Source organism: Apteryx mantelli, chromosome 4, assembly GCF_036417845.1.
Source record: "Apteryx mantelli isolate bAptMan1 chromosome 4, bAptMan1.hap1, whole genome shotgun sequence".
NCBI classification, from domain to species: domain Eukaryota; kingdom Metazoa; phylum Chordata; class Aves; order Apterygiformes; family Apterygidae; genus Apteryx; species Apteryx mantelli.
The window spans coordinates 26,711,005-26,736,433 of NC_089981.1; the positions used below are offsets into that span (position 1 = coordinate 26,711,005).

At 37.2% G+C, this 25,429-nt stretch overlaps 1 protein-coding gene and 1 long non-coding RNA gene across 2 annotated transcripts in view; one reads left to right on the top strand and one right to left on the bottom strand.

The window, feature by feature from the left end:
• PLEKHA7 (pleckstrin homology domain containing A7) overlaps window positions 1–16,028 on the top strand; it is a 158,385-nt gene extending 142,357 nt beyond the window's left edge. The window contains exons 19-28 of the mRNA XM_067296067.1: window positions 416–642; window positions 1,063–1,251; window positions 1,475–1,592; window positions 2,499–2,578; window positions 2,998–3,198; window positions 6,328–6,480; window positions 10,400–10,533; window positions 11,377–11,519; window positions 14,831–14,939; window positions 15,947–16,028. Of these exons, the coding sequence (XP_067152168.1) occupies window positions 416–642; window positions 1,063–1,251; window positions 1,475–1,592; window positions 2,499–2,578; window positions 2,998–3,198; window positions 6,328–6,480; window positions 10,400–10,533; window positions 11,377–11,519; window positions 14,831–14,928 (1,343 nt within the window). The 3' untranslated portion in view covers window positions 14,929–14,939; window positions 15,947–16,028. The remainder of the gene's footprint in view (window positions 1–415; window positions 643–1,062; window positions 1,252–1,474; window positions 1,593–2,498; window positions 2,579–2,997; window positions 3,199–6,327; window positions 6,481–10,399; window positions 10,534–11,376; window positions 11,520–14,830; window positions 14,940–15,946) is intronic.
• Window positions 16,029–17,723: 1,695 nt separating this feature from the next.
• LOC106497084 (uncharacterized) lies at window positions 17,724–23,832 on the bottom strand. Its single transcript, XR_001294737.2, has 3 exons — window positions 23,584–23,832; window positions 23,319–23,493; window positions 17,724–17,783 (listed from the first exon to the last, which is right to left on the bottom strand). It is a non-coding gene; the product is annotated as an uncharacterized lncRNA (long non-coding RNA).
• Between the last annotated feature and the right edge of the window lie 1,597 nt (window positions 23,833–25,429).

Here is a 25,429-nt window from a genome sequence, read left to right on the forward strand (position 1 = left end):
GCGATGGATGCTTAGGCATGCCTTGATGTACAAGCTCCTTAAAGAATCTGTCGCATGGGGCTAGATACAGCCTGTGAATTGATTTCGAATGACTCTCAGACTTGTCTTTCCTTCCCTCCCCTGTCTCCACCAAGGAATTTTATTGCATGATATTAAACTATGTGTTTTTATTTGTGGCCTTGAAAGGCTTGTTTGATCCTCATCCTGAAAAAGTTGCGCACCCCTGCCATAACGTAATAGTCAGATTTTTGTGCCCCAAGAGTAATGATTTGTATCAAAATAATGTGCAGAGTTTTAGGGTTGTTTTTCTTTTGAAGTCTACAGTTGTTAATTTGTATTCTTACGAACATTACTGATAGATGTCATTATATATGTTTGTTCTTAAATCTAATATATTTACATATTTCTCCCATAGAGAGAAAAATAGTGCCTTCGTTTTCTCAGTCTACAGTGCCTTCCTTACCAACTTCTCTGAAAACTGTGGAGAACAAACTTTCCGTTCCGCAAAGTCCTCCATCAAGTCCCCTTAAATCCTCTTTGGAAGTTAGGCTATATCCACAGCCTTATTTCCAGGCTAGAACACAGCAGCTGAAAAAAATCGAGCCCCCTCTTCAGTCGCCAGTTAAGCTAACGCCAAAGGTTGTAAGTACTACTATTTTAAGTTTCATTCACCAGGGTTTGCATTTACTTCTGGCAGAAACATTGAAAGCTTTCATGGTTACTGAGTGCACAGTATGGATATACACCAGAGAGGTATTTACGGTGTTTGTAATGAAACTGAGCGATAGCACTTACAGGAGTATGTGTGCAAGTGACTTGGAGGTTTACACTCAGTAACCATACACTGGTTTAGAACCTGTCAAGGCAGAGCTTCCTCAGTAATGAGTTTTTTGTTTGTTTGCTTTTGTTTATTTTTAAAGCCCCGAGCTCCTGGTGTGGAGACGGGAGAGTGGGCTGTGATTCGGTCAATGGCACTCATAAATAACTCTTAAAATATAATGGATTTTCAGACAGCTTCTGCCACAAACTGTTTGCTAAATACCTGTGATTTCCTGTAACTAGGAAGATGAAGCACCGCCCAGACCTCCTCTCCCTCAGTTATACAGTCCTGATGATCAGCCACCAGCTGTTCCACCTCTTCCAAGAGAAGCCACTGTCATCAGACATACATCAGTGCGGGGCCTGAAACGTCAGTCAGATGAAAGAAAGAGAGACAGAGAACTAGGACAGTATGTAAATGGAGATTATAGGGTGAGCACTCATTACCTGTGCTTTAAAAATATAGGAAACTATAATGAGAGATACTTTCTGTGAAATGTATAGACCTCTAGGTTTTATAATAACCAGAAAAACTTGCAGTCTGGCAGAGAGAGATCTAGTAGTCTAGAAACAAAACTATTAGGATTTGTCTTAAGATTGTTAAGACTTGCTGTCTGTGTCTTTCATTTGAGCAAATCAGTATTTATCCATGTAGGTAGAACTGCGTTCATACGTGAGTGAACCAGAACTAGCAACAATAGGTGGTGACCTCAGCCAACCTCCCAGTGGTTTAATAACCTCTGACAGTGGATACCAGACATTACCTACCCGTGGTAAGTCCAGAATTAATATAGTTGATATTTTTTAAAGTATGTTGTGTAGTGCTGTGTGGGAGCTTTTCTCTCCAGGGATTTTTTTTAGAGATAATCTTTATCTTCAGATCACTATTTTAAGATTAACTATACAATGCTGCGAAGTTCTAGAAATTTTGTCCGTTTTAATGATGATGTTAAAGATAACCAGCCTTTTGCAAAGCTGCTTAATATATAATTAAAAAAAACCCAAACACATAGCAAAGCATGAAAATTAGCTGTTAGAATGTCTCCTATATTCAGAGTTATTTCTCTCGTAATCTCTGCATGATGTTTTACAAACTCAAGGATTTTCTTAAACACTTCTATTTCTTGTCGAAGGCATTGAAATGAAGTGCTAAAGAGTAAGAACGGTATTAAATCACACATTGTGTGCTACTACAGAACGCCCACAAATACTACATGCTACTTGTCACTGCATCTCTATTGTACCAGTCTTGTAACTGCTTCACAAATGACAATAGAGAGGATATAGGTGAAGAGCAATTCGTTTTTATCCTTTCTCTTCCTATTTCTCTCTCCTCTAGGCACGTTATTAATAGTTGTTTTTGTTCGTAGATATGATTATTTGTAAACCTTATCTACTGTTGTACAGCTGAGTCCATCCCATACCTCATTTATACAAGCTTCTAAACTATTGAAGGTGTTTTTGAATTCTAATCAATAGGGAGTGACCTGAAATATATTACTTGTGGCTGAAATTGAATTATATGCCTCTCATGACCTTCTGAACTGAAAAATGTGGAATGTGAACTAAAGTAGTAACCACTATATGATAGAAAAAGTAAGATCATTTTAAAAACATTTGACTATTACCTTCTTTTTGACTGCCTTTGGTTTTAAAGGATTTTCCTTTTTCTTGTAAAGGTTTGTCTGGGTCAACTTCCAGATTGCACCAATCATCTACTGTTTCATCATATGCAACGCTTCGAAGGGATAGGTCCAAGGTAAGTTCTGAATAAACTTTTGAAGGCAAATGTCTGGATTGTTCAAAATACTGTTAAGTGCAGATATGTATTGCATAGCAGGAAATGGGATTCTAATAGCACAGGGTAGGATATATTCTAACACCTGTGATCTGGTAAAATCTCCTATTCTCTCACTTTATTAAATGAATCACGAAGCAGGCAGGCAGCAACTGACTACACTTTAAATAGATTTACAAAACAATGTTCAGAACCTAAGATCAGCTCTACTACCCTAACTGAAATTATAGAGTTGAAATGTGCAAATTAATAAAAAATAATAGAGCAAAATCATCTAATTTAGTGATAAAGTAAGGGAAAGAGGTTTTTGTTTGTCTGTTTGTTTCCTTCTTATAAAGTATTAATTGCAACGTGTTTTGTATGCCTTGTGACTTCTACAGGAGAGACCAAAGAGTGCCTTGGAACGTTTATACTCTGGAGACCACCAAAGAGGCAAGATGAGTGCAGAGGAACAACTAGAAAGAATGAAGCGCCATCAGAAAGCATTAGTTCGTGAACGCAAGAGAACTCTTAGCCAAGGAGAAAGGCAGTCTGTTTCATCTCGGTCTTTCATCAGGCCCATTTCTGCAGACCTAGGCTCAGTATGTTAGATATGCCTTAAAAGGACTAAACTAAAAATTTGATGTTTGGATTTTTTTCCTAGCAAGCACTTTCACTTGAGTATGTGTGATGCTTCTAATCTAATGAAATTAGTGTTATACAGTGTAAAATGAGGTCAGAGAGTATGAATAACAGATATATATATATATTTTTTAACTGGTAGTTACAGTGTATGTAGCAGATTCAGCAGGTGAGTTGGTCAGAGGTTAGAGCGCTGAGTGGAGACTAGAATATATTGGAGTGATTTAAGAGATGTTTTTTACTGGAATTGTATTTAAAATGTGTAAGAAGTTTGTACAGTTTTCAAACTGCTTCATAATGGAATGGGCCTTTTAGAATGTTCTTATTCACCATGGATTTTTTTCTTTTAAATTCTTGAATTAGGTTGTGAGATAGTTGTAATATCAGATGAAGGTGGAGGGTTTTTTTGTTTTGGTTGGTTGGTTTGGGGTTTGTTTGTTTTTAGATTTGGTAAGTGGATGATCAGTTTTAAAATCTAATAGTTTTTATTAGAAATTTATGTAAGGGCTAATGTGTTTTAATTGTTATCAATTCTACTTTAAAGCTCAAAATGTAGAATATTCTAATAAGGCTCAACTTTAAGTTGATGAAGAAAAGGATTTTTGTTGCATTCTGAGATGAGATGTTGTACAGATTATAAATTTATAATGATACATTTTGGATACTAACCAAAGCAATTCTAATTGGTGAAGTTACCCAATTGCTCCCTTGGTGCTAAACCAAGATTGTACTGTAATTGCACTTATGCTGTGGTCTTTTAATTTATTTTTTATTTGGTCCACTAGAGCTTTAGAATGATCACCTTATTTTACCTAATTCATTGCACAAGATCTCTTGCTTTTAGATTTGTCACTCATCATACCTAATGCCTCTTTTTTGTTGTTTTTTTGGTTTTGTTTTAATTTGCGGAATTTGTAGTTATTTTAAATTTTCTAACTGGACTACTCAATTTTTACCAGGCTTAATTGCATTTAGTACATGTGTGTCAATTGCTAGCATTTAAACTCCCCCATATAATATTCAGTCTTTCATTCCTATTTCTTAGAAACCTTCAGTAACACTAATTTACAGCCGGTTATTTGTATTCACTTTCCCAGTGAATATGAGTGCACTACTTGGAGACATTAATCTGTTTTGCCTTCTGTTTTGTGATCACAAATTTATTAAAGATAGTGCATAGTATTTTGGGAATTGGAGAACTTTTAGTATCACTGTTACTTTCATATTTTAATTAGAAGACCTAAACCTGAGCTTCTAATGTTTCATGACTCTAACATAACATATACAAGTCTAATTTAAATGTTTTTGTAACACTCCATATTAACATCTGTGGCGAACTTTTTATCTATAAATTTGAGTGCCATCTTGGTCTTTTTCTTGCTGTAAAGACTTAAATTAATCTTTTAGCCCTGGAAATATTTCATAATAATTATCTCTTGTACCTATAGGGCTTCAACACCCAAAAAGCATGTTTCATAGCGCAATTACTTACAGCATTACAATTATTTAGCAGCCAAAATGGTGAACAGTTAAATGTATAATTGAAGTGCTGCTCAGTATGTAACATTTGCTTTAAACATACATTGTATGTGTAACTCTAATTTTTAATTGGTCAGCTCTCTAGTATAGTATGACATTTAAAATATTGATCACAGTACATGAATTCATTTGTTATATAAAATGCCTTTTTAATGTAAAAGTTGCAACATCAAAGCCAATAAAAATATTGCTTCGTAATAATGGTTTGATGTTTTTCTTAATATGTATATATATATATATAATAATTTGAAAATAATACTGTGTATTTAAAATATACTATGTCAATCAGGCCTGGTTCAAATATGAGTAGAAAAATGAGTTTGGAGAACTAACTAGTATTAGAAAATATTTTTTTCTCTTTTGAATTCTAAAAAGAAACATCTCAGTTTTTGAGATGTAGTTGCCTTTTTAGGTGTTTATTATTTTTAATATAAATAGAAGATGTGCATCTTCTGAGTGAATATCGAGAGCTTGTGCATGAATAGGTTTCAAGTAAGTAGCGTAGTGGATTCTAAGGACTTCATATGGAGTTCAGACCAGTCGAAATGAGATAAAGATTTGTAATATAAACATCAGAAATGTCTTTAAGAGGCATGTTCTCCTACTGATACTGTCAAATACTTGAGGAGATAAATGTTTTTAGTTCTTTCGTCCCTTTTCTTTCCCACTGCTTTTAATATCAAGTTTCAGCTTTGTATGGTAAAGTTGATGAAATCTGCTGTGCAGAGTGATACTGCAATTGAACTTAGTTTTTTAACATTTATGAACAAAAATATGTTGGTAGTGTTCTTAAGCATGCCTTTTTATACATCTGTATTATGTGCATAGCTGTGAAGGAGCTGTTTAGGCATTACGATTAGGGAACTCTAAAATTATGCTGTTTAATTTAAATATGCTCTGATTTTATTATTGCTAAGTATTTACCTTGTGAAGACAGAATATGAAAGCTTTGAGAGATTTTTAATTTGCTTTTAGTGAAGTCTTAGTAAGATATTGTAAGTTACTGATATTTTCAAATTCAAAAGAAGTTAACAGTAATATCTAAAATATTATCAGCAGTAATTGCTAAGTATTTTTCTAAAAAGCTATATAAAGTTTACAAGTTGCAATTCTTGCCCTGCAGTATGAGTGGCCGTTCTGTGCAGTGATTCAAAGTTACCCCGCGTTGTTTGGTTAGGACGCCTAGGACTGTTGGTCCCTCCACTCACTGGTGTGGACATCTGTGCTTCCACTGATGTTTGTGTGTAGGCAGTTCCTTGTTAATGGGCATATGTGAAATCGTGACAAATATATTTGTTAGAATTTAATACTACTGAACAGTTGCCTGTAGAATTAAACAATGCTTAGAAATCCATGCAGTGTAACAGAGATGAAATCCAAAACCAAATGTTCCAAGAAACAGTTGCGTTTTGCTTTTCTTGTCAGTTAAGAGTTTCACTTTGTAGATTCTTTCAGCAGCATAACATTTGCAACAGTAGTTGTAAACATTGCTAAATAGTGGATATGTCAGTATGGTTGAATGCTGTTAATTCTTTTGTATCTATTGCCAGTGGAAACGAGAGCAAGAATTTGATTTGCAGTTACTTGAGAGGGTAATTCGTGGAGAAGACAAGGATGAAAACAACTGGTTAAAAGTTCAGCCAGTGGCAGTAACAGAAACAGACCTGGAGCCTCAAGATTATGATTTAGATATCAGCAGAGAGGTAACACTCATACTTTATTGCTTCCTATTCTGTGCCCCAAAATATTAACCTTTTGAAGTTTTAGCTAATGAATCTTGATGTTTTGTTTCAAAAGTTAGCTAGAAGTTCTAACTGGAAGGAAGGAGGCTTTTAGGCATTGAAAAGCACGTTTATAGCCTTGCACTAAGAGTTTGTGTACAGTTTGTGCAAGTATTGTGTCTCAGAGGAAAGAAAAAACCAAAAGGTTGGCTCTTCTACATGACAGACTTCATAGGGAAAAAGTGATTAAATTAGGCAATATTACATAAATGAGAAAAAAGATGAGAAGACAACATAAAAAGTACTTAAAATAAGAAACAACAAGGAAGTAGCAGTTTCACAGAGCTACCTTACTCTTCATTTTGATCTCTGAAAATATAATGGAGAAGAGTGAAAACTGCATTATGCTGGTCAGGAGAGAAGACACCATTCTGTTGACTTTTCAGATGACTTTGTATTCTGGGCACTGGATTTTATTTGCAGCTTTAGCTCAAAAAGCATTTGTTTGAAATGCTTTTGAGCCATCTGGTGGAAAGGAAAGAATATAGCAAGCAGAAAGATTTAAGGGGATAATTTGCCATGTCATTTTACACATTGCATATGGAAATTCAGTAAAATTATTAAAGATGTCTAGACTTGTTAAACCTACTCTGAAATTTGTTGTCAGTGTATCATTTTATAGAGAGAGATTTTTAAAAAGATTACCTCAATGCACCTGTGAGCCATTATCTTTTGATCTCTACATATGAATGTACCTTTCTGTTAATCTTTATATATGTTTTACAGAGAATTCAATGTTCCAGTAAACTTCAAAAATGGAAAAAATATTCATTGTCTTTACTTGTTTCACTTTGCTATTAAAACCTTGTCCAGAAGGCTTTCAAGGCTACATCAATTACTTATCACATTCAAACTATTGCCTTCAATCTAGGCTAGAAAATATTTATCTTTATAGTCATTTCTGTCATACCTCAGAGTAACTGAAGCAGGTCTGAGGATCTGGATTTTAACATTCTTTTTCAGGTTACCTAGGTTATCTTTTTCCATTCATGTATCCATCCTCTTCACCTGGCCACTTCTGTAGCTCATAAGGAAACATACGCGTTTTTGTCTTTATGACTAGTGAGTCTGTTGCTCACATGGTAACTGAGTTTGTTGTTCTGAAAGGGACTGGATGAGTCTAGGTTAGCTATAGTCTAAATATACACAGCTACTGAGCTCCAGGGGGGAGTTGGTTCCAAAGGTTAGGAAGTGCAGTGGAAGAGGAAGATTTTTCAGGAAGTGTTGGCCTAGGGTCTATCAGGAAGGAAGTATAAAAAAAAATTTGAGGTTGCGATTTTAGTGTTGTTTGAGTTATGAGTAACGTAATTACTGCATTGTGTGCTTTGGGCCTTGCGATTACTTGTGAATTACTGAGCCTAGTCAGTAAGGACTAGGTCAGGTCACTTTACATGCACTGTTGAATTAGTGTGGATTCAGTTAAGTGGCATAAAGGTGAAAAAGTTAGGATTCTTTTTATCTAAAGCTTTGGACTTTGGAAACTCATTGCTTCATGCACTTTCTGGAAGAAAGCAAATGTCACTCCAGTCTTCAAAAAGGAGGACCTAGGGAACTACAGGCCAGTCAGCCTCAGCTCAATCCCTGGAAAGGTGATGGAGCAGCTAATCCTGGACACCATTTCCAAGCACATGAAGGACTAGAAGGTGATCAGGAGTAGTCAGCATGGATTCAAAGGGGAAATCATGCTTAACCAACCTGAGATCCTTCTAGGATGGAATGGCTGGCTGGGTAGAGGAGGGGAGAGCAGTGGGTGTTGTCTAACTTGATTTCAGCAAGGCTTTCAACACTGTTCCCCATAACATCCTCATAGGCAAGCTGAGGAGGTACAGGCCAGATGAGCCAACAGTGAGGTGGATTGAGACCTGGCTGAATGGCAGAGCTCAGAGAGTTGTGCTCAGTGGCACAAAGTCTAGTTGGAGGCCAGTAGCTAGCGGTGTCCCCCAGAGGTCAGTACTGGGTCCAGTCTTGTTCAACTTCTTCATTAATGACCTGGATGATGGGACCGAGTGCTCCCTCAGCAAGTTTGCTGATGATGCAAAACTAGGAGGAATGGCTGGTAAGTGGAGGGTTGTGCTGCCATTCAGAGGCACCTGGACAGGCTGGAGAGGTGGGCAGAGAGGAACCTCCTGAAGTTGAACAAGGGGAAGCGCAGAGTCCTGCACGTAGGGAGGAATAACCCGCACACCAGTATACGCTGGGGGCAGACCTGCTGGGAAGCAGCTCTGCTGAGAAGGACCTGGGAGTCCTGGCAGACAACAAGTTGACCATGAGTCAGCAGTGTGCCCTGGTGGCCAAGAAGGCCAATGGTATCCTGGGGTGCATTAGGAAGAGCATGGCCAGCAGGTCGAGGGAGGTGATCCTTCCCCTCTACTCAGCCCTGGTGAGGCCGCATCTGAGTACTGTGTCCAGTTCTGGGCTCCCCAGTACAGGAGAGACATGGAGCTACTGGAGCGAGTCCAGCGAAGGGCTGCTAAGATGATGAAGGGACTGGAGCATCTCTCACGTGAGCAAAGGCTGAGAGAGCTGGGCCCGTTCAGCCTGGAGAAGAGAAGGGGGGGGGATCTTATCAATGTGCATAAGTATCTGAAGGGAGGGTGTAGAGGGGATGGGGCCAGACTGTTTTCAGTGGTGCCCAGCAACCGGATGAGAGGCAACGGGCACAAACTGCAACACAGGAAGCTCCGTCTGCATCTAAAGGAAAAGCTTTTACTGTGAGGGTGACAGAGCACTGGAACAGGTTGCTCAGAGAGGTTGTGGAGTCTCCATCCTTGGAGATATTCAAAAGCCATTTGGACATGATCCTGAGCAGCCTGCTCTAGGTGATGCTGCTTGAGCAGGGGGTTTGGACTAGGTGATCTCCAGAGGTCCCTTCCAACCTCAACTGTTCTGTGATTCGTGAGTGTTTAACAAAAGTCCAAAGAGGAAAAGGGAGTTCCCCTTTTCTCTTTTCTCTCTCTCTCTCTCTCTCTCTTTTTTTTTTGTTCACACATTCTCTATTTGTGCTCTTCAGAATCAGTCTGTTCTTTTTAATAAGTGTTGGTTTTCAAAGCCTTTTTAAACTGAGTTTTCATTAGGTGATTTAGATCTCTTATGTGGAGCAAAGTTTTTTTTTTTCAGCAAGAAACTCATCCTAACAAAAACTTGTTGCTATGTTTTATGCAGTCAGTTTAATTATTAAAATTTTCGATCTACATTATTATGTGCATTCAATATGTTATCACACAATGTTAGTGCATTTCTGGGTCAGATCCCTGGAAAACTTTTGAACACATAGGGTTTCAGATTTTATGGTCCAAGAATTTCCAAGGATGATTATAAAATACTGGCTTTTCTTTATTCTCTGCTGTGCACGAAGAAAGATGATGCAGTCTCAAAAGGATGGTTTAGATTTAAACATTAAAACATCAGGTGACACTTCCTTCTGGTTGTAGGAAGTCCTCACTGGTGTGTCATAAGTATCTTCCAGTGTTCTTTTAAAATCTCAGGTTGTCCAGTCAATCTTGTATTTGGCTGCTTCTTTCTAATGTAAAAATTTAGCCACAACATCCCACATTGGGCTCTGCACCTGAGCTGCAGAACGGTTCCCCATTGATTCTGATTTCTCCTGTAATCACTTTTAAGACTTGTTTGATCTATCTTCTAAAAGTAAAATTAATCAGAGAAAAACTGTTAAAAGCACATCAGTTCACGTCCAGAAAGAATGTTTAGACCAGGGAAATGTATAGATTGTTAAGACTCATGCTTCGTTCTTTCCGCTGTGTTCTCCCACTGAGGAGAATATATCTCAAAGTTTTTTAAAGTCCTACTTATTAAAAACTTGATGCTTGTTTTCTTTTCACAGTTGTCAAAACCTGAGAAGGTTGCAATTCCAGAGCGCTATGTTGAGCTGGAGCCAGAAGAACCTCTTTCTACAGAAGAACTGGCAGCAAGGCAGCGTAAAGCAGAAAAGATAAAGAATATTCTCACTAAATCAAGGTCAGTTATTTTTCAAATCTTATATAGGGGGTGGTGTTAAACACTGGAAACCAACTTTTTACAACAGATTCTAATTCAGTTATCTAAGTGTAATTTTTTGTGACTTTTAGAAAATGCAGGCAGAATTTACATAGTAATATACTTGATGCTCCTTTTAAAACTGGGTAGAAGAGAGACCAACAGTGATGACTTTTGCGTATGTTCATTTTCTTCTTCAGAGAGTTCTAAAGCGGTAGTGAGTCCTTACCAAACAATTTGTAGATGAGAGTGAGGAGGAAGGACAGGCACAGATCTAGCCAAAAGCAGAAAAAAAGTCAATGTGAGAGCTAGTTTCTGCCCTCTCTGAAGAGGCAGAGTTCTGAAAGAACTTTGGCTGCTTACAGCTGATGTACAGCCAGCCAAAACAGTCAGTTTAAGAATTTGGTCACCTCAAGTATCTGTTTTCTCCTTGAAAGATTGTTAATGAGCCTGTATCTGAGGACTATCAGATTGTATCTCTTCCTCTGGTCACTAACAAGAATTTTTATTATTAATTTCAAATAAATAACTTTTTTTATAGTGCTTTCATGTAAACAACCTATTTACAACAAAGGGCTTTCAGATGTGCTTAAGGCTATGCACAAATTGTTAGTGAATGTGCAGTGGCTACACCACTTGTCTTTGTATGCTGTAGTCATTTACTTACAGTATCTAACACATTATTTTAAAGAACTTCATTGAAATGTGGAACTTCATATGTGAGTTCTGAAAACTAATGTATGTACTCGAGCTCTGTTCTCATGTGCACAGTGAATTCTTCTTTATGTTTGTAAATGTTAATGTTGTTTTGCACTTTCCCACTAGTATGCACAATCTACAGCCTACTGTTGCCCAGGACAAACACAACTCAGTTGATTTAGATTCACAGTTGCAAGAGCAGGAACGCATCATTACCATATCATACGCTTTGGCTTCTGAAGCCTCTCAGAGGAGCAAGGAGGTAGCAGGTAATACTTATTTACAAAATAACAGCTGTTTCTACCTGCTTCTAAAGTTGTGGGGGGGTGTTGCTAAACTGCTGGCATAAGAGAGAGTTTTAGTTATTCTTTCTCAGAATAGTGAATTATGTGTATAGATACCAAATTTAGAGAGGCTAAAGATTTGCATTGAATATTTGGCCTTCAGTGGTGGGGGGGAAGGGGAGAAAATATGATCAAAAGTTCAGAGCTTGGAAGTCAGTTGTTACTAATAGCGCTAAAAATTTAACATTTTCAAGGAATTCCCTATAATCACATTAAGTGAGATACTTGTATATTCATTTAATAAAATATAAATTGATCTGTGACTGAAAAAAAAAAGACAAAGGGATTCTTTCCTTTTAAAGAAAGATTCAGTGGAACAACAGCTGTGATTAGAGTACAGTCACCTGGAGCTTGAGCTGTATGACAGTATGCCAAAAAAGACATTGTAAAATGGGTGTTTGGTGACCAAGGTTAGAGGTCAGAGCAAGACATCCATGCACTAGTTCTGTTTGATGCCTGGAAATTAGTAGATCTTTTGCAATATTTTACTAAAAATGATAATTTCACTCTTGATTGCTTTATAGTTGAAATATGTAAGAAACGTCAGCCAATTTGTATCACACATGACAGTGAACACAGCAGCTATTTTAGCAAGTATCTGACTAGTCATTTGTAACTGGCACAGTTCACTGTTGCAGTGGAGAATAGAAATAATGGAAACTTCAACTATGATGGAGAAAAAATATGCACATTTCTCATCTGAAGTTGTCAGTTTAAACTTATGGCAGTTGCCATAGAAGCCCTAAAGACCTTCCCATTGAAGATAGATTATTCCAATATCCAGATGCATAGTGTACATCTATAGTAACAGACTGTTGATTGAATATGGCTGTATACTCAAGGATGCAATGGCAGCTAAACCCAAGGGGAATGTAATTTTGAGGGGATGGAATATATTTTCAAGTTACGATGTTGAGAGTTTGGAGGGGTTCTGTGGGCAATTTCCTTACTGGAAAGGATAAAATGATTCATTGAGGAAGAAAAGCAGCACTTAAATGCGTGGAGGGTGGGGAAAGCATTCTGTTGTATTCAGGTTCAGCTCCTTTTACAAAGACCAAAGCTCAGCTTCCATTAAAAGTGGAAGTTTTCTTATGTGTTAAATACAGATATGGAAACCATGCCATGTTCTTTTCCACTTACATGCCTAACAGGCTAGATGTTAGAAAGGAAAGAATTGTAAGGTCTTGGGAGGATTTCAGCAACGACCTTTTGGACCCTCAGGCATCTGTTCATAGAAACTGCTTCTCTGCAGTCAGTCTGGTCCCCCTTTTAGTGAGCAGGTCATCTGTGCGCTAACACTGGCTTGGGTTATGGAGCGGGATTTTGTCCCGGGAGGTAGGAACCAATGCAGCATTTTGCCATGCGAGTTCTAGCTTCTGGGAAAAGGTAACACAGAAGCAGAGATCATCGAGGATGAACACAGCCCTTACTTGAAACTGTTTCTCTGTCTGTACAGCAAGACTACAGTACCTGCCAAACTGGAGAGACTTCAGTGGGCAGTTAACATACTTTTTGGTGGACAGGGATTATGCAGTAACTGCACAGTACTGAAAAACATGTTTGATCTCTCTATGTTGTATAGTGAATGTGCTAGCTATGTTTTCATTACTATTTTTATTCTTATATTTTTAATGTTTTTGTAACAATTGTTTCAAAAGTGTGATCAGTTTTGATATTCTTAAGAGTGCATAACCACACAATTCTTTCTAATTCTTTAGCTCTCCCCAAAGAGGGAATTAAAACATGTATCTTCATTCAAATGTTTAAGTTCTGCCTGAAAAATACATTTGTGGTCAGTTGTGAGATTTATTTTAGTTTAATACTTTTGTGAAGTTCAGCAGCTAGTTCTTTTTCCTTTGAGACACTTTTAAAAATTCAGATATTACCTATGGACTTCATTGTCTATGAAAGTCCAAACATCTACCTTCATGCACACAGAGTTTTCCTTGCAACATTTGCATCCAAAATATTCACCTCTTTCAACATGTCTTGCTTAGATTTCAATTATTATTTTTCCTTAGGGAAAAAAAAACTTTTAGGGGATTCTAAAATAAGCAAAAATAGTTTGGTTTTGATAGAAAATATATTATCCTGGGCCATAAGGCACTTTATGGTGATCTAAAGTGATTAAAAAGAAAATCATGTGATACTTTGCACAGCTGATTGTACATTCACATTTATTCTAATTTTACAGATCAACAAATTCATTCACATTCTTATTTTTGTAGTTTGATTTTTAAAGTTTGGATTGTCAACATTTCTCCTGACTGACCAAGCAGACCACATTCGAAAATCCAAAACTAAATGTCCAGATTTTGTACAAAAGTTACTTTGGAAAAGGCTGTGAAGCTTCACTTTTCCCAGTTTTTTGTGAAGCAATTGACATGCTTTAGGATGCTACGATAACAGTTGTAATGTAAATTGTGCGTTGATCTAACCCCTACAAAGCAACATCTCAAGATTCTTCTGTTCCTAGTAAGAAATCCTCCTTCTAAATGGAAATCGTATCATGAATCTGAAAGATTAAAATCAGATACAGAAGATCAAAAAGTCACTTCCCTAATTGTTGTTTGGAAATAGATACACCTGTGTCCTGCCAAAATGTAAAAGCAGAACTTAAAATTGAGTTCAGTTTGAATCGCTTTTGTTTTAGGCTTATTTTCTATACCATTACTCTGTCATAAACAAAGATTGTTTTATTCTGTTATATTCTTTTTTCTGAAATTTCAAGCTGAGATCAGAAAATGTATTTACTATATCATGCACTGCAATAAGCAAAATGTTATATACATTTGTAAAATATTTATTTTTGTGGTTTTCTAGATATCATTTTTATTTCTGTTTATTGGCATATTATAAAGGAAATGCTGAAAACCTGTACAACCTCAGTGAAATCTTGAAACAAAACTAGCAAATATAGGTGCTATTCCAGAACTTCCACTTTTAAAAGCAGAGTTTGATTAGGATATATCAGTGTTGTGTGCCTTAAAATATTCCAGTAAAACTTCATCTTAATATAGGTTGTCCTTATTCTCATCAGAATAGGAAAAAAATAAATAAAAAAGCAGGGGGAGATGTTGTTGTTTAAATTGTGTTCCATGTAGCTAAAATAGTGTATCACCTCATTGCATTACTAATCAGGTTTCCTATTTGTGTGGTAAAAATAATTAAGGTGGCTCTGTTTTAATATGTATGTTTGATTGTGCTGCCTAATTCCTGTATGTGATCCCTTCTAGCTCAGCAGTTGACCTATCCATCTAAAGCACCCTCACCTTCTGTACCACAACCACCTCACTCTCCCTTAAGCAATGGATTTCACTACACATTTGTCTAAACACCTTAAAAGTAAGAACTAACTGCTCTTGGCATGTCTGATTTGCCATTGTGTCTTTGCTAGGACTTGCTGAATTTTAACACTTTTTACTAGCCCTAAATTAGATCCAAATGTATGCATGCATGTGTTTTTCAGAAACCAGAAAATTTTATTCCGTGTAGTGAGTACTGCTTCTAATGAGCTAACACACGAGCTAATAAAGTCTTCAAATAACTGCTGTGGCTTTACAGATAAGATACTACCATAATCTTAATGTGGGGAAAGAAGGAAGACATCTCTGCTCTTGGTAGCATGGGGCCAGATATTCAGCAGCGGCTTGTACTTCCATTGCTAGAACTGTGCTCTGCTGTGGCTATCGTAAGGGCGCCTGTGCATGGCCTGTACCTGTGCTGCACAGGAAGATCTGAAATGTAAACAGACAAAGCCGTTGCAAGCAGGGGGTTTCTTTTAGGGGTTGATACCTTACGCTTGAACTAACGCTGGAGACTTGCTTGAGGTGAGCTAAAAATTTGGTCCTTTAGAACTAATTTTGCAATATTTGCTATGACTGTTTTGTGCATTCAGTGTTTTTTCCGTTGAATTGTGTTAACAGAAGAATGATTTTTTTTTTTTTTTTTTTGGTCTCTGATTAGGTTATTTTGCCATTTCAAGTAGAACAGATGCTTTATTAAAAATTAATATAATTTCATTGCCCTTATAAAGTATGTGTATCATGTGTGTATATTATATGTACATAGATATGTGTGTATATGTATATATTATAAACCCTACATTTTCTTCAGGAAAATTATCAAGAAAAAACTGCTGTAACTTCAGCCATACACAAGGGACGCAGTAGTTCAGGCATTAGCTCAGTGGCATCATGTAATAATTGTTCACTTAATGTGTCTATATTAGTTGTTCATCCTGTCAAATTGCAGAAGGCTTTAATTCAAAATTGTTTCCTAAAAATGCTTACTACTTGGCATTAGTATGCTCACTTTAATTTTTAACCACATTTTATTTTACTTCATAATAGCCAAAGCAGTAACTGAGCATTGACATAAGACTCGAAGCAAAACTCACCTAGTGACGCCGTATGGAAGAAAGAAAAGTTCATTACGAGCTTTCACCAGCTGACCACATGTTCTTTTGAAAATATATTCTGAGAATAATAGAGGGATTTTCTATGAAAAATAGGCAAATCATTTTATTTTTACTTCAGTTTAGTTCAGACTTTTTATATGAATAAATGGCACTTTTAACAAACTCTGTAAGATACTGACAATGCATTTTTAGAACAGAATATATTTTAGAATTTTTTTAATCAAGGGCTGAATTCATTTGAAGAGAAACTCCTTACATAAATGTTACAAGATGCTGTTACTTCCCCTTCAGGCTTAGATGCACAATGTAAAGTTTCATGAAGAAATGTAAACTGAACAATCCTAGGAAGCACATTCATAGCATATGGGTAAAGCTAACTCAGTTGAGGGGTTTACTGAAAGAGTGTTTTGGAATGGATGTTTTCTAGAGTTAATCACTCACTCTTTTGCCCATTAGACAATACATTGCAAGGAACTTCTAGCTTGGGTCTCTAAATGTCACTAACCACTGTATAGCTGAAATTGTCTACAAAAGGCATGATGATACTCGGTTCTGACTCCAGTTTCCTTTTTGATCCCCTATAATTAACTTGCCTTTGTCAACATACAGTATGTTATGTTGTTCTTGACAGTAATGCTGTCCCCTCAGTAACAAACAGCTAACAAATTATATTTTTTCATAAGTTGAGATGTGGAAGAAAAAGAAACTTTTAATTAAAATATGTGAAGTAAGCAATAAAATTTAATAGCATGTCATTTTACTAGTAAATATATATTTTTCTTCTGATTTTTTTCAATAAACAATAAAATATGATGTATTAACTAGTATTTATCTTGGAAACAGTGAAGCTAATGTAATGTGGCACCTGCTAATTTTGTGTGTAGATTCAGTGGTGCTCAACTTTGCCAAACTTTCAAATTCAGTGTTTTACTTATGTATAGGGCAAAGAGTGAGGTGGTTATATAAGGAGAAAATGAGATTAAATGAATTGCTGTGATTCCTTTACTTGAAAAACTGTGTAGACATTGAATGCAAGAAATTGTCCAATATTGTGTAATTATTAGTTGAGTTCAGCTCTGAGTGACTGAGAAATAATTCTGCAGTATTTTGGGAAACCACTAACGTGTTTATTTGCTGTATTCAAGTAATAGTTACAAAACTCTTGAAATTGATTGACTTTCAAGTTTCAGACTGTAAGACAAATCATATTATATTAACACTATACTCAGAAATATTCTTAAAAGTATATATTTAGCTAATGCAATCTATTTTACCTCAATACTGCCAGTATCCGCTTCGAAACATTTTGCCAAAATAATGATTTATTTTTGCCTTTTTAAAAAGTTTTGAAAAATAAATATTTTGCAAGAAAACATTAATTTAAATAAAATGTAACAGTTTGGAAAATGGTATATGTACAGATTAAAATATTAACATAACTGCCTCCTTTTGCCTCTGTCTTGTCTACTCTCTAATCAGTATCCATATAGTTTAAAATTTCTGAGTTATTTGTGCTGTTCTAGCATTTTGCTCTTCTTTGGTTCAAATCCCATTGAAGTTCCTGAGTGTTGCGCTGATTTCAGTAGGACTTAGATCAAGTTTCCTGTATACCAATCCTTTTTTCTTTTGTGTGTATCATGGCATTTGATGAAATCTATCTTTAAACAGAGAGGTTTTTGAGTTGTGTCCTGAATACTACTGCTACAATACTCTCCTTACTGTCTTGTAGATACATCTGTTCATCTGGCACGTTCCTGGCCATTTAGTTTCTGCCAAAATGAAGTACCAAAAGTAACTTTCATTTTGAGAAGAAAGACTGTCATTTCCCACCTTCTAAACCTGGAGGCATCACACAGTGACATGCGCACTATATATGAATATGGTATAACCAAAGAGATATTTGGCAGTCAGCCACTATACCAGATTTCAGTAGCACCTAACCAATAGCAATTGCACTATGACATTTCCTTCAAATGACATGAGTTTGATGTCGACCAGTGGAAATGTTTAATTATTCTGAAACTTAATAGGTAGAACAAAATGTGAAAAACCAAACAAACCCCAGCAGCAGTAAGTATTTCTGTGGCTCAGTATTGACTCTGTGAACTTGAGAGTTTAATATTTGACCTTGAGATGCATGAAGCAGGAATTCAAAATTGAGCTGCCTATGAAATGCTTGTTTCTCAGACATACAAGGCTGGAAACAGATAGGAGCCTTTGACCACAATTTTTGTGGTTCAGTGAAACTGCATTCTTGCTCCACAAGTTTTGCTAAGCAAGCTGGTGGAGGATGAGGCTGTGGTAGGTGGCTGAAGAGTACAGCCAGCGGGTTCCTGAGCTACCTCGACCATTGGCTGGTAACTCCACATGCTGCTCTGGGAGAGAAAAGGAAGGGGCTGCAGGCACTTCTGCTCTGCAAGGTGCAAGAGATGTTCATTTTCTCCTTCAACTGACTTGTAGGTCATGCGCAGAAAATCTGCTTATTCAGGCCTGCAGTAAATAGGAGGATTTTGCACTAAGTGGCTACAGCATGAATATTTTTAGTGAAACTAATCTTTCTAAAGATTTTGATCTGGGGTAAATCAAACACCTATGTCTATAATTAATCCCATATTCTGACAAAAAAAAAATAGATTTTTTTTCTTCCAAAACTTTTTCTTGAATGTATGTAATCCTGTTCTCCAGTGACGATCTTTTTGAAGGCCTGGATGTGGTCTTTAAATAATTGCAGATAATTTTCAGTTGCATACAGAGTTTGGTTTGGGTTGATTTCCTTTTTCAGTTCTGTTTCTTGTAATCAAAATGTTGATTTGTAGGTGTAACACACTACTTCTCTAATATCAAGACTCGAAAAAGATAATGTATGCTAGAAGACTAAAGTATTGCTCAATTTGTTTTCTGTCAGAAAGTAGCATTTTTTTCCTCTATCTGTTAAGCAACTTAAGTATTTGGGACTCTTTATAATTAAAGAAACAGGAATATATTAGAAAGCACTAGCAGTTCTTTTTGTGAAGGCACTGTTTTCTAATTAGTGTTTTGTGATGTTATACCAAGCAAACATTGTACAGACTGAATTCTTCCCTTTTACATTAGTGTTTTCAGTTTGTTGCATTAAGGTTATTAAAATTTTACTGCACAGATGAATTCTGAAACTACAGCCTAATATTCATATTATACCACTGCTTTCACCTCTTTGAAGTTGCATGAAACCTTCCCACTTCTTCCCCCCTATTTTTCCCTTATGTTTTATTTTGAATTTATATTTACCTGATAGGCTGTTAGGAAAACCTGTTGAGCTGTAGAGCTGTTGCTCATCTTTGTATATCTATGTAAAACTGTCTATTTTGAAGAGCTGGAGAACAGCATTAGTTAGAGGCATCCAGACTATTTTGAAACAGTTGGAAAAAAAACTAATTAGATTTTTCAGAAAGCAACTGGTTCGACAGATTCTATTCTGGAAAACTGCTTATATGCAAACTAAAAAATTCTGAAAGATACTACTAAACCTGTGCTGCTATTTCAAAAAAATTGTCAATGGTCAAGTGAGGTGGTCTTAGGTATCCCATAACCTTCGGAAGGGTTGGTGTTTTGAGAAAGAGAAGCACTCCCAGCGTGTTTTGGTATTGCTTACAGTGTTATTTTTGCACCTGCACCATTTACTTAACTGATTTCCAGATCTTCCAATATACATGTATATTATTTTATATCAGTTACTGTGCCTCTCTATAAAATTTCATAGCTCACATATGTCACAGCAATTAACTTCTGGATGTTATATGAAGGAAAGACCAAATTTATTTAGTCTCAAAAACTGGAAGATACAGAAGGCATGATCTGATGCTTTACTCCTCTGATTTATGTCTGGGTATTTAAAAGTGCTTGTGTAGCATGTGTGTATATATTGCGTAGTTATAAAATGAACAAAGACATGCTCAGGAAAGACATGAAAAATTGCTATATTTTCCACACCTAGTAAACATTCCTGTTGGTTATTTGGCTGTATTCAAAAGGCTAAGACTTTTATTGCTCTACTAGCAAAAGCAACCTTTCTTCATAGTGGAGCAGTACAAAGAAAAAGCACAAAATGTACACACATCACAGTGCCTGAAATTCTGTTTGAACAACTGTATCGATTGGGTCTGACCCTGTTACATTTTTTTTTCTATTATTTGAAAAGGTTCATCTAACTGTAGCTGAATTGAACCAACTGAGATGAACTTTCCATGAAAACTTCTTGAGATATTTCTCTAGTTCAAAGCTTTGCAATTTTAAAGAGCATTTTTAATACAAGTCTGTTGAGGTATTCAGTGCCACAACCATACTTTGAATGTTAAACTACAGGTAACCCTAACAGGAAGGTAAAATTATAAAGCCTACCATGAAATTACTGGGAGATGACAGAAAAACTTTGAGTGCTAACTATAAAACAAAATTAAACCAGAAAGTACTGCATATAGAATAGGGTGTTTGTGTACTGTTTATCTGTTATTTACTTACAGTAACATAAGTATTTCTTGTTGCCTTGGGGTAATCAACAGCCTCCAGACAAAAAAACTAAAACACTTGGAAACCATTTACTGAGCAGCTATTGATGAAACTGTTATATAAGCTTAAAGGACAATGATGTTTTCTTGTTGTCCGCTAGGAGAAGCCTTTTACCAGAAGCTATAGCATAAGAAAGTACCAAAGTAAGGAAGGGATTAGGAAAACAAAGGTAAGTAGTGGGTTTTTAGGAAATAATTGCAGAGATGTATCTGCAAACAGGAGTGAGTAAGAGGCTGAGGGTGAGAGTGGAGAACAGCCTAGTGGTTTAAAATAAGATAGCTGTAAAAAGATTCAAGGAGCGGGAGTACCTGGCAAGAGAGAATGTGAAGCCCCATGTCCTAGTACAAAAAATACTCTGCGAATGGGATAAATGAGAGTAGAAGTATCGATGGTGACAGAGGGTGAAGAAGAGAAATCGTTGATGACTCAGTGTTTTGAGTATAGCAAGAATTGTCTGCTTCATTGCTTGCTGCTGCACCTCTCTGTACTTTTAAGCCAAATTTCAGTTAAGAATGGCTAGTGTTAGTAAAGCCCTCCTTTTCCCTGTGGAAACAGCTTTCCCCAGAGCCCGGGGTGGAAAAGGTGGCCCTCCTTGGCCCAGAGGCTGGCCTTGGTGGCGTTTCTCTCTCAGCAGCTGTGATCTGCTGTTGCAGGGTTCGGCGTTCTGGCCTACTCGTGTCTCTTGCCTCAGTTGTGCTGTGTTGTGAGGGGTTTGGGGCTGGCTGGATTTTGTCTCTAGCAGCACAGCTGAGAAAAGCTGTAACATTGTTTTCCAATTCATCTTTTGAGATACTGGAGGGATTTTGAGGTTTTTTGGAAGCCTTGATTGATGGGTTATGCAAGATGTAACCTTAATGAAATAAAGCAGTTGGGGACACTTTGTTACAACAAGTTTTACCACTCTGGAGCAAAGAGTTGACATAAGTCATTGCTAATTCTATTTGTATCTTATCTTGCCTGTCTTGTTGGCTTTCCAACCACTTAGTTCTTCCCAGTCCCTGCTCTGCTTCTTCCATGCTGCGCCTTTGAGGCTTGTCTTTTCCCTCCAGTATGGAACGGGCAAATACCAGGACTTTGTCTTCTGCCCAGCAGATGGGTGTGTTGTGTGTGTGTGTGCATGTGGGGTGTGCGCACACGTTGAACTTGTTATCTTTTCATGTGGTGCTAAGACATAGGATCAGCCAATGTTGAGAGACAACTGCTGAGACTAGTATTAGAAATGGATGGCCTGCACAGTTACCAAGGCCTAATGTATGTGAATGCTAGAGACTCTGGGGGAAGAGAGAGGAACGCCTTATGATTACCGCTGTGTGCCCTGGCTTTCTTGAAGCCTTTTATAAGCCTAAAGACTCTTCAGTTTTCTTCACTGAATCCAATTAAAAAGTGATTTGGCAAATGATTTTATATGCATTTATTTGGAGTCTGGGTAGTGACTCCATTGGTTGAATACTGAGTAAATTTTATTTATTTATTTATTTAAGTCCAGTGCTGGCTTCTTATGTTAAGACTGTATCACTTTTAGACAAACTATTACATTTTGAAATGAGATGTTCTGTGACTATGCATCCTTACACACAGATCAGAATTATTAGATTTTAGGGGCTGTAATGAGAAGAAGCAGATGTGGTACTAACCATTTAAGGATGAAAACTTCACTGTGTGTTTTACAATGTTAGCAATAAATATGGGGGTGAAAAGAAGCCAGTTCAGATTGTCAAACTTTTTCTGCAGTCTTTAATGTGGCTTGATTTATTGCATTTGAAAAGAGCACAACCCACTTCTGATATGGAAAGAAAGCTGAAAATCCCTGATGGGATATATCTGCTATGAGAATGGTTTAAGAAATTTTCACTGCTGGTCAAGATAGGCAGTTGGGAGAAAGCTGAAAGTAAGGAAGTTTTATTTAGATGAGCCCCATATTGCTTGACTGATGATACAAAAACCTCTCTCTAGTCATCTGTTACTTTTCATTCCTCTTTTTTTTCCTCAATTAGATCTTCTTGAGCTATGGACACTATAAGTGATAATGGAGTTGGATAGATAATAGCACAAACTGTTGGTATGATCTTATTCTGCACCTGTACATCAGAAACAAGTCAAATTAGATTAAATCAATGAGTGTTTTGTTTCTTTAATGCTGTGCAGAAGCTGAGGAAACTTTTAGCTGTCCATCATGAACGATGCTATACATCTTTGTATTACTCAGGTATTTTTCTCAAGAAAAATATAGTTGAGGTGTCAGTCCTAAGAATAAACAAACAAAACCAACTTGCTCTTTGTCCCATCAGTGAGTGTACCTTGACACATGTCCCTTCTCTTAGTCCCCTGACAGCTTCCAAGAGACTGATGCAAGTGACTGTACCAGACTTTGATTATGAAATATTGCACTGCCACTTATTCTCTTTGTCTCCTGCAGTTTACAGAGGCAGCTTCAGTGCATAATTTAATCCTTGTTCTGGGGACTGTAGTAAATCCACAGAGATTTCTACCAACCGTCCGCTCTGACATCAGAACAACATGTGCACATCATCTTTGATGTGAATTCCCCAACCAGAGCCTTAGAAGGACCTGTAGCTTTGAAGCTGGCCTATAAATTGTGCTTTCAGGAATCAAGTTGTCAGCTTCCTCTTCAGGGAAAAAAGAGAGAGTAAACTGTAAAGCAGTTGCATAAAGCTACAGGGCACCTCATAGATCAGGTTTTCTTGGCCTCAAAGAATTTCTGTATACCTCATGGTGAGAAAGAAACCGATCCCTTTTACCTGGCATAGAAGCATCCTCTTTTGTCACTGCAGGACCTTGTGGGTGGTGTGGGTTGCAGTGGTACTCTTCTTTCCCTCTTCTACAGGGAAATGCAAGGCGAACAGGCACATGTGTGCTTTCTACTTGGTCAAGTGTTTCCCATCTTCCAAAGCCAAATGCTGATAATGCTTTAACCTTTGTGTAAGTAAAGGTAAATTTCAGTGGGGGTTTAGAAATGAGTGAGAACTTTTACAAGACAGGATGGTTTTTCCCTGACAAATCTACCTTGCATCAGTTGTTTCCTAAGGCATGCAGAATTAAGTATGGGCAGACTTCTGCCTTTCTTATTGAGATGGAAGTAAGCTGGTCTTTGAGTTGAGTTTCAATGGCCTTGCTTGAAAAGACAAATGCAGTTTCCCTCTTTCTGATTCAGCCTCTGCTTACGTTTTCTGCTGTCACCTCTGGGAGCTCCTTCCATGCCAACCTGAAAAGCAGAGAACTAACTACAGAATCAGCCGAGATACCTGCCTTGGTTTTCCTCTGTGTTCTCTGTCTCCAATGAGAGCTGAATTCATTCTGCTGTTATCCATGCCACTAATGCTGAAGTTATTATACCAAATACTGTTAAAACTGACTCCTGAATTAATTTCAGAATCTCCATTGAATTAAATTAGCCTTTTCTGGCATATATGGAGAAGTTTCCTGGAGGGGCTGCTTCATGAATGATTTTGCAGGTACTGACATGATCTTGGTAATACATTTCTGAATGTTACATAAAAACAGATGTGATTATGTAGAACTCTTCCTATTCTGAGGGGATTATTCTTTGTTTAGCATCAGAAATGAGTTGCACCAAACCTCATCAGATGTTTAGAATATTAATTGTCTTGTGTTTGGGGAATGGAAATTATGCTGTGTTGACTTTTTCTGGTAAGAGCTGTTACAAGAATAACTTAATTTCAGTTTACTTTTTACCCTAGTATGGTCTGTTCATTTATATTTCAGACTGAAGGCCAAATCCCTTTACAAAGGCAAGAGGCTGTAATCAATTCAGGGCAGAGAGGAGTGGTGGAAGCCCCCAGTAGTGCTCACTGTGGTAGCCTGTTCTGTGGGGCAAAGACTCATGCAGTGACTGCCAGGTGGGTCTGCTTTTCCTGGGCCTTCCCAGGGTGGCTGCACTGGGCAGAAAAGCCATCAAGTGATGTTCTTTCTTGCCCTTCCTTAGAAGCTAGTGGGAAGGCAGCAGGGCCCACTGCCTTGCAGTGTATTTCTACAATGACAGATTGCATCACCTTTTGGAAGTGGGAATGCCAGTTTAGATGTGTGCTGAAGGTTAAGTTGAGAGATCTGTGCAGAGGCTGTTTGAGCAGCTGTGAGGGGGGAAAAAGGGGGTTATGAGTGCAGCACTGCCTTCATTGCTGGGACAGCGAAAGCAGAGAGGTCAGTGTACTGCAGCTTTTTCTGCCTAAACCTTAATTTTGTAATTGCACTCCAGGAAATAAACAATAAACCAGCAGTCATGTCTAAAAGAATTTAACTATGAAATGCTGATATAAGTGTAGCTAGATCATCTAAATAGGAGAAAACTGATCTGTCCATTAGGAAAGCTAATCATCTTGACTCCCCTCCCCCCCCCCCGATTATCAACAATTAGAGTATAAAATTTGGGGGGATGAGGGGATGGGAAAGAGACTGAACAGCTTGACCTAGGTCAATGCTGTCTCATTCTGTCCTCAAGGAATGGGCCTGGTTTGAATTAGCATTCTTGACAGATAACCTTGTTCTCCAATAAGGTTTAAAAAATTTTTTTTAAAGGTTTAAAAAAGTTTTTAAAAAAATCTAAATTTGAAAAAAATTGCCAAATATTTAGTGATAACACAGGTATTCTTATACTTGTACTCACTGAGGTCTTCTGCAGATTTCACATCACCCTTATTTCAGGCCTTAGCTAAAGCCACATCTTGAAGGTATGGAAGGCTTTTACCAAAATTGTTGTCCTCAAAATAAATACTCTCAAAGAGACTTACCATGAATCCAAAGCCTGTTTTTGAATGAGACTATCCATTCTTCAGCTTTCGTGCTTTTAAGTATTAGCTTCATTTTCCTGGAGGTAGAGTAGCTTTTGTAAACC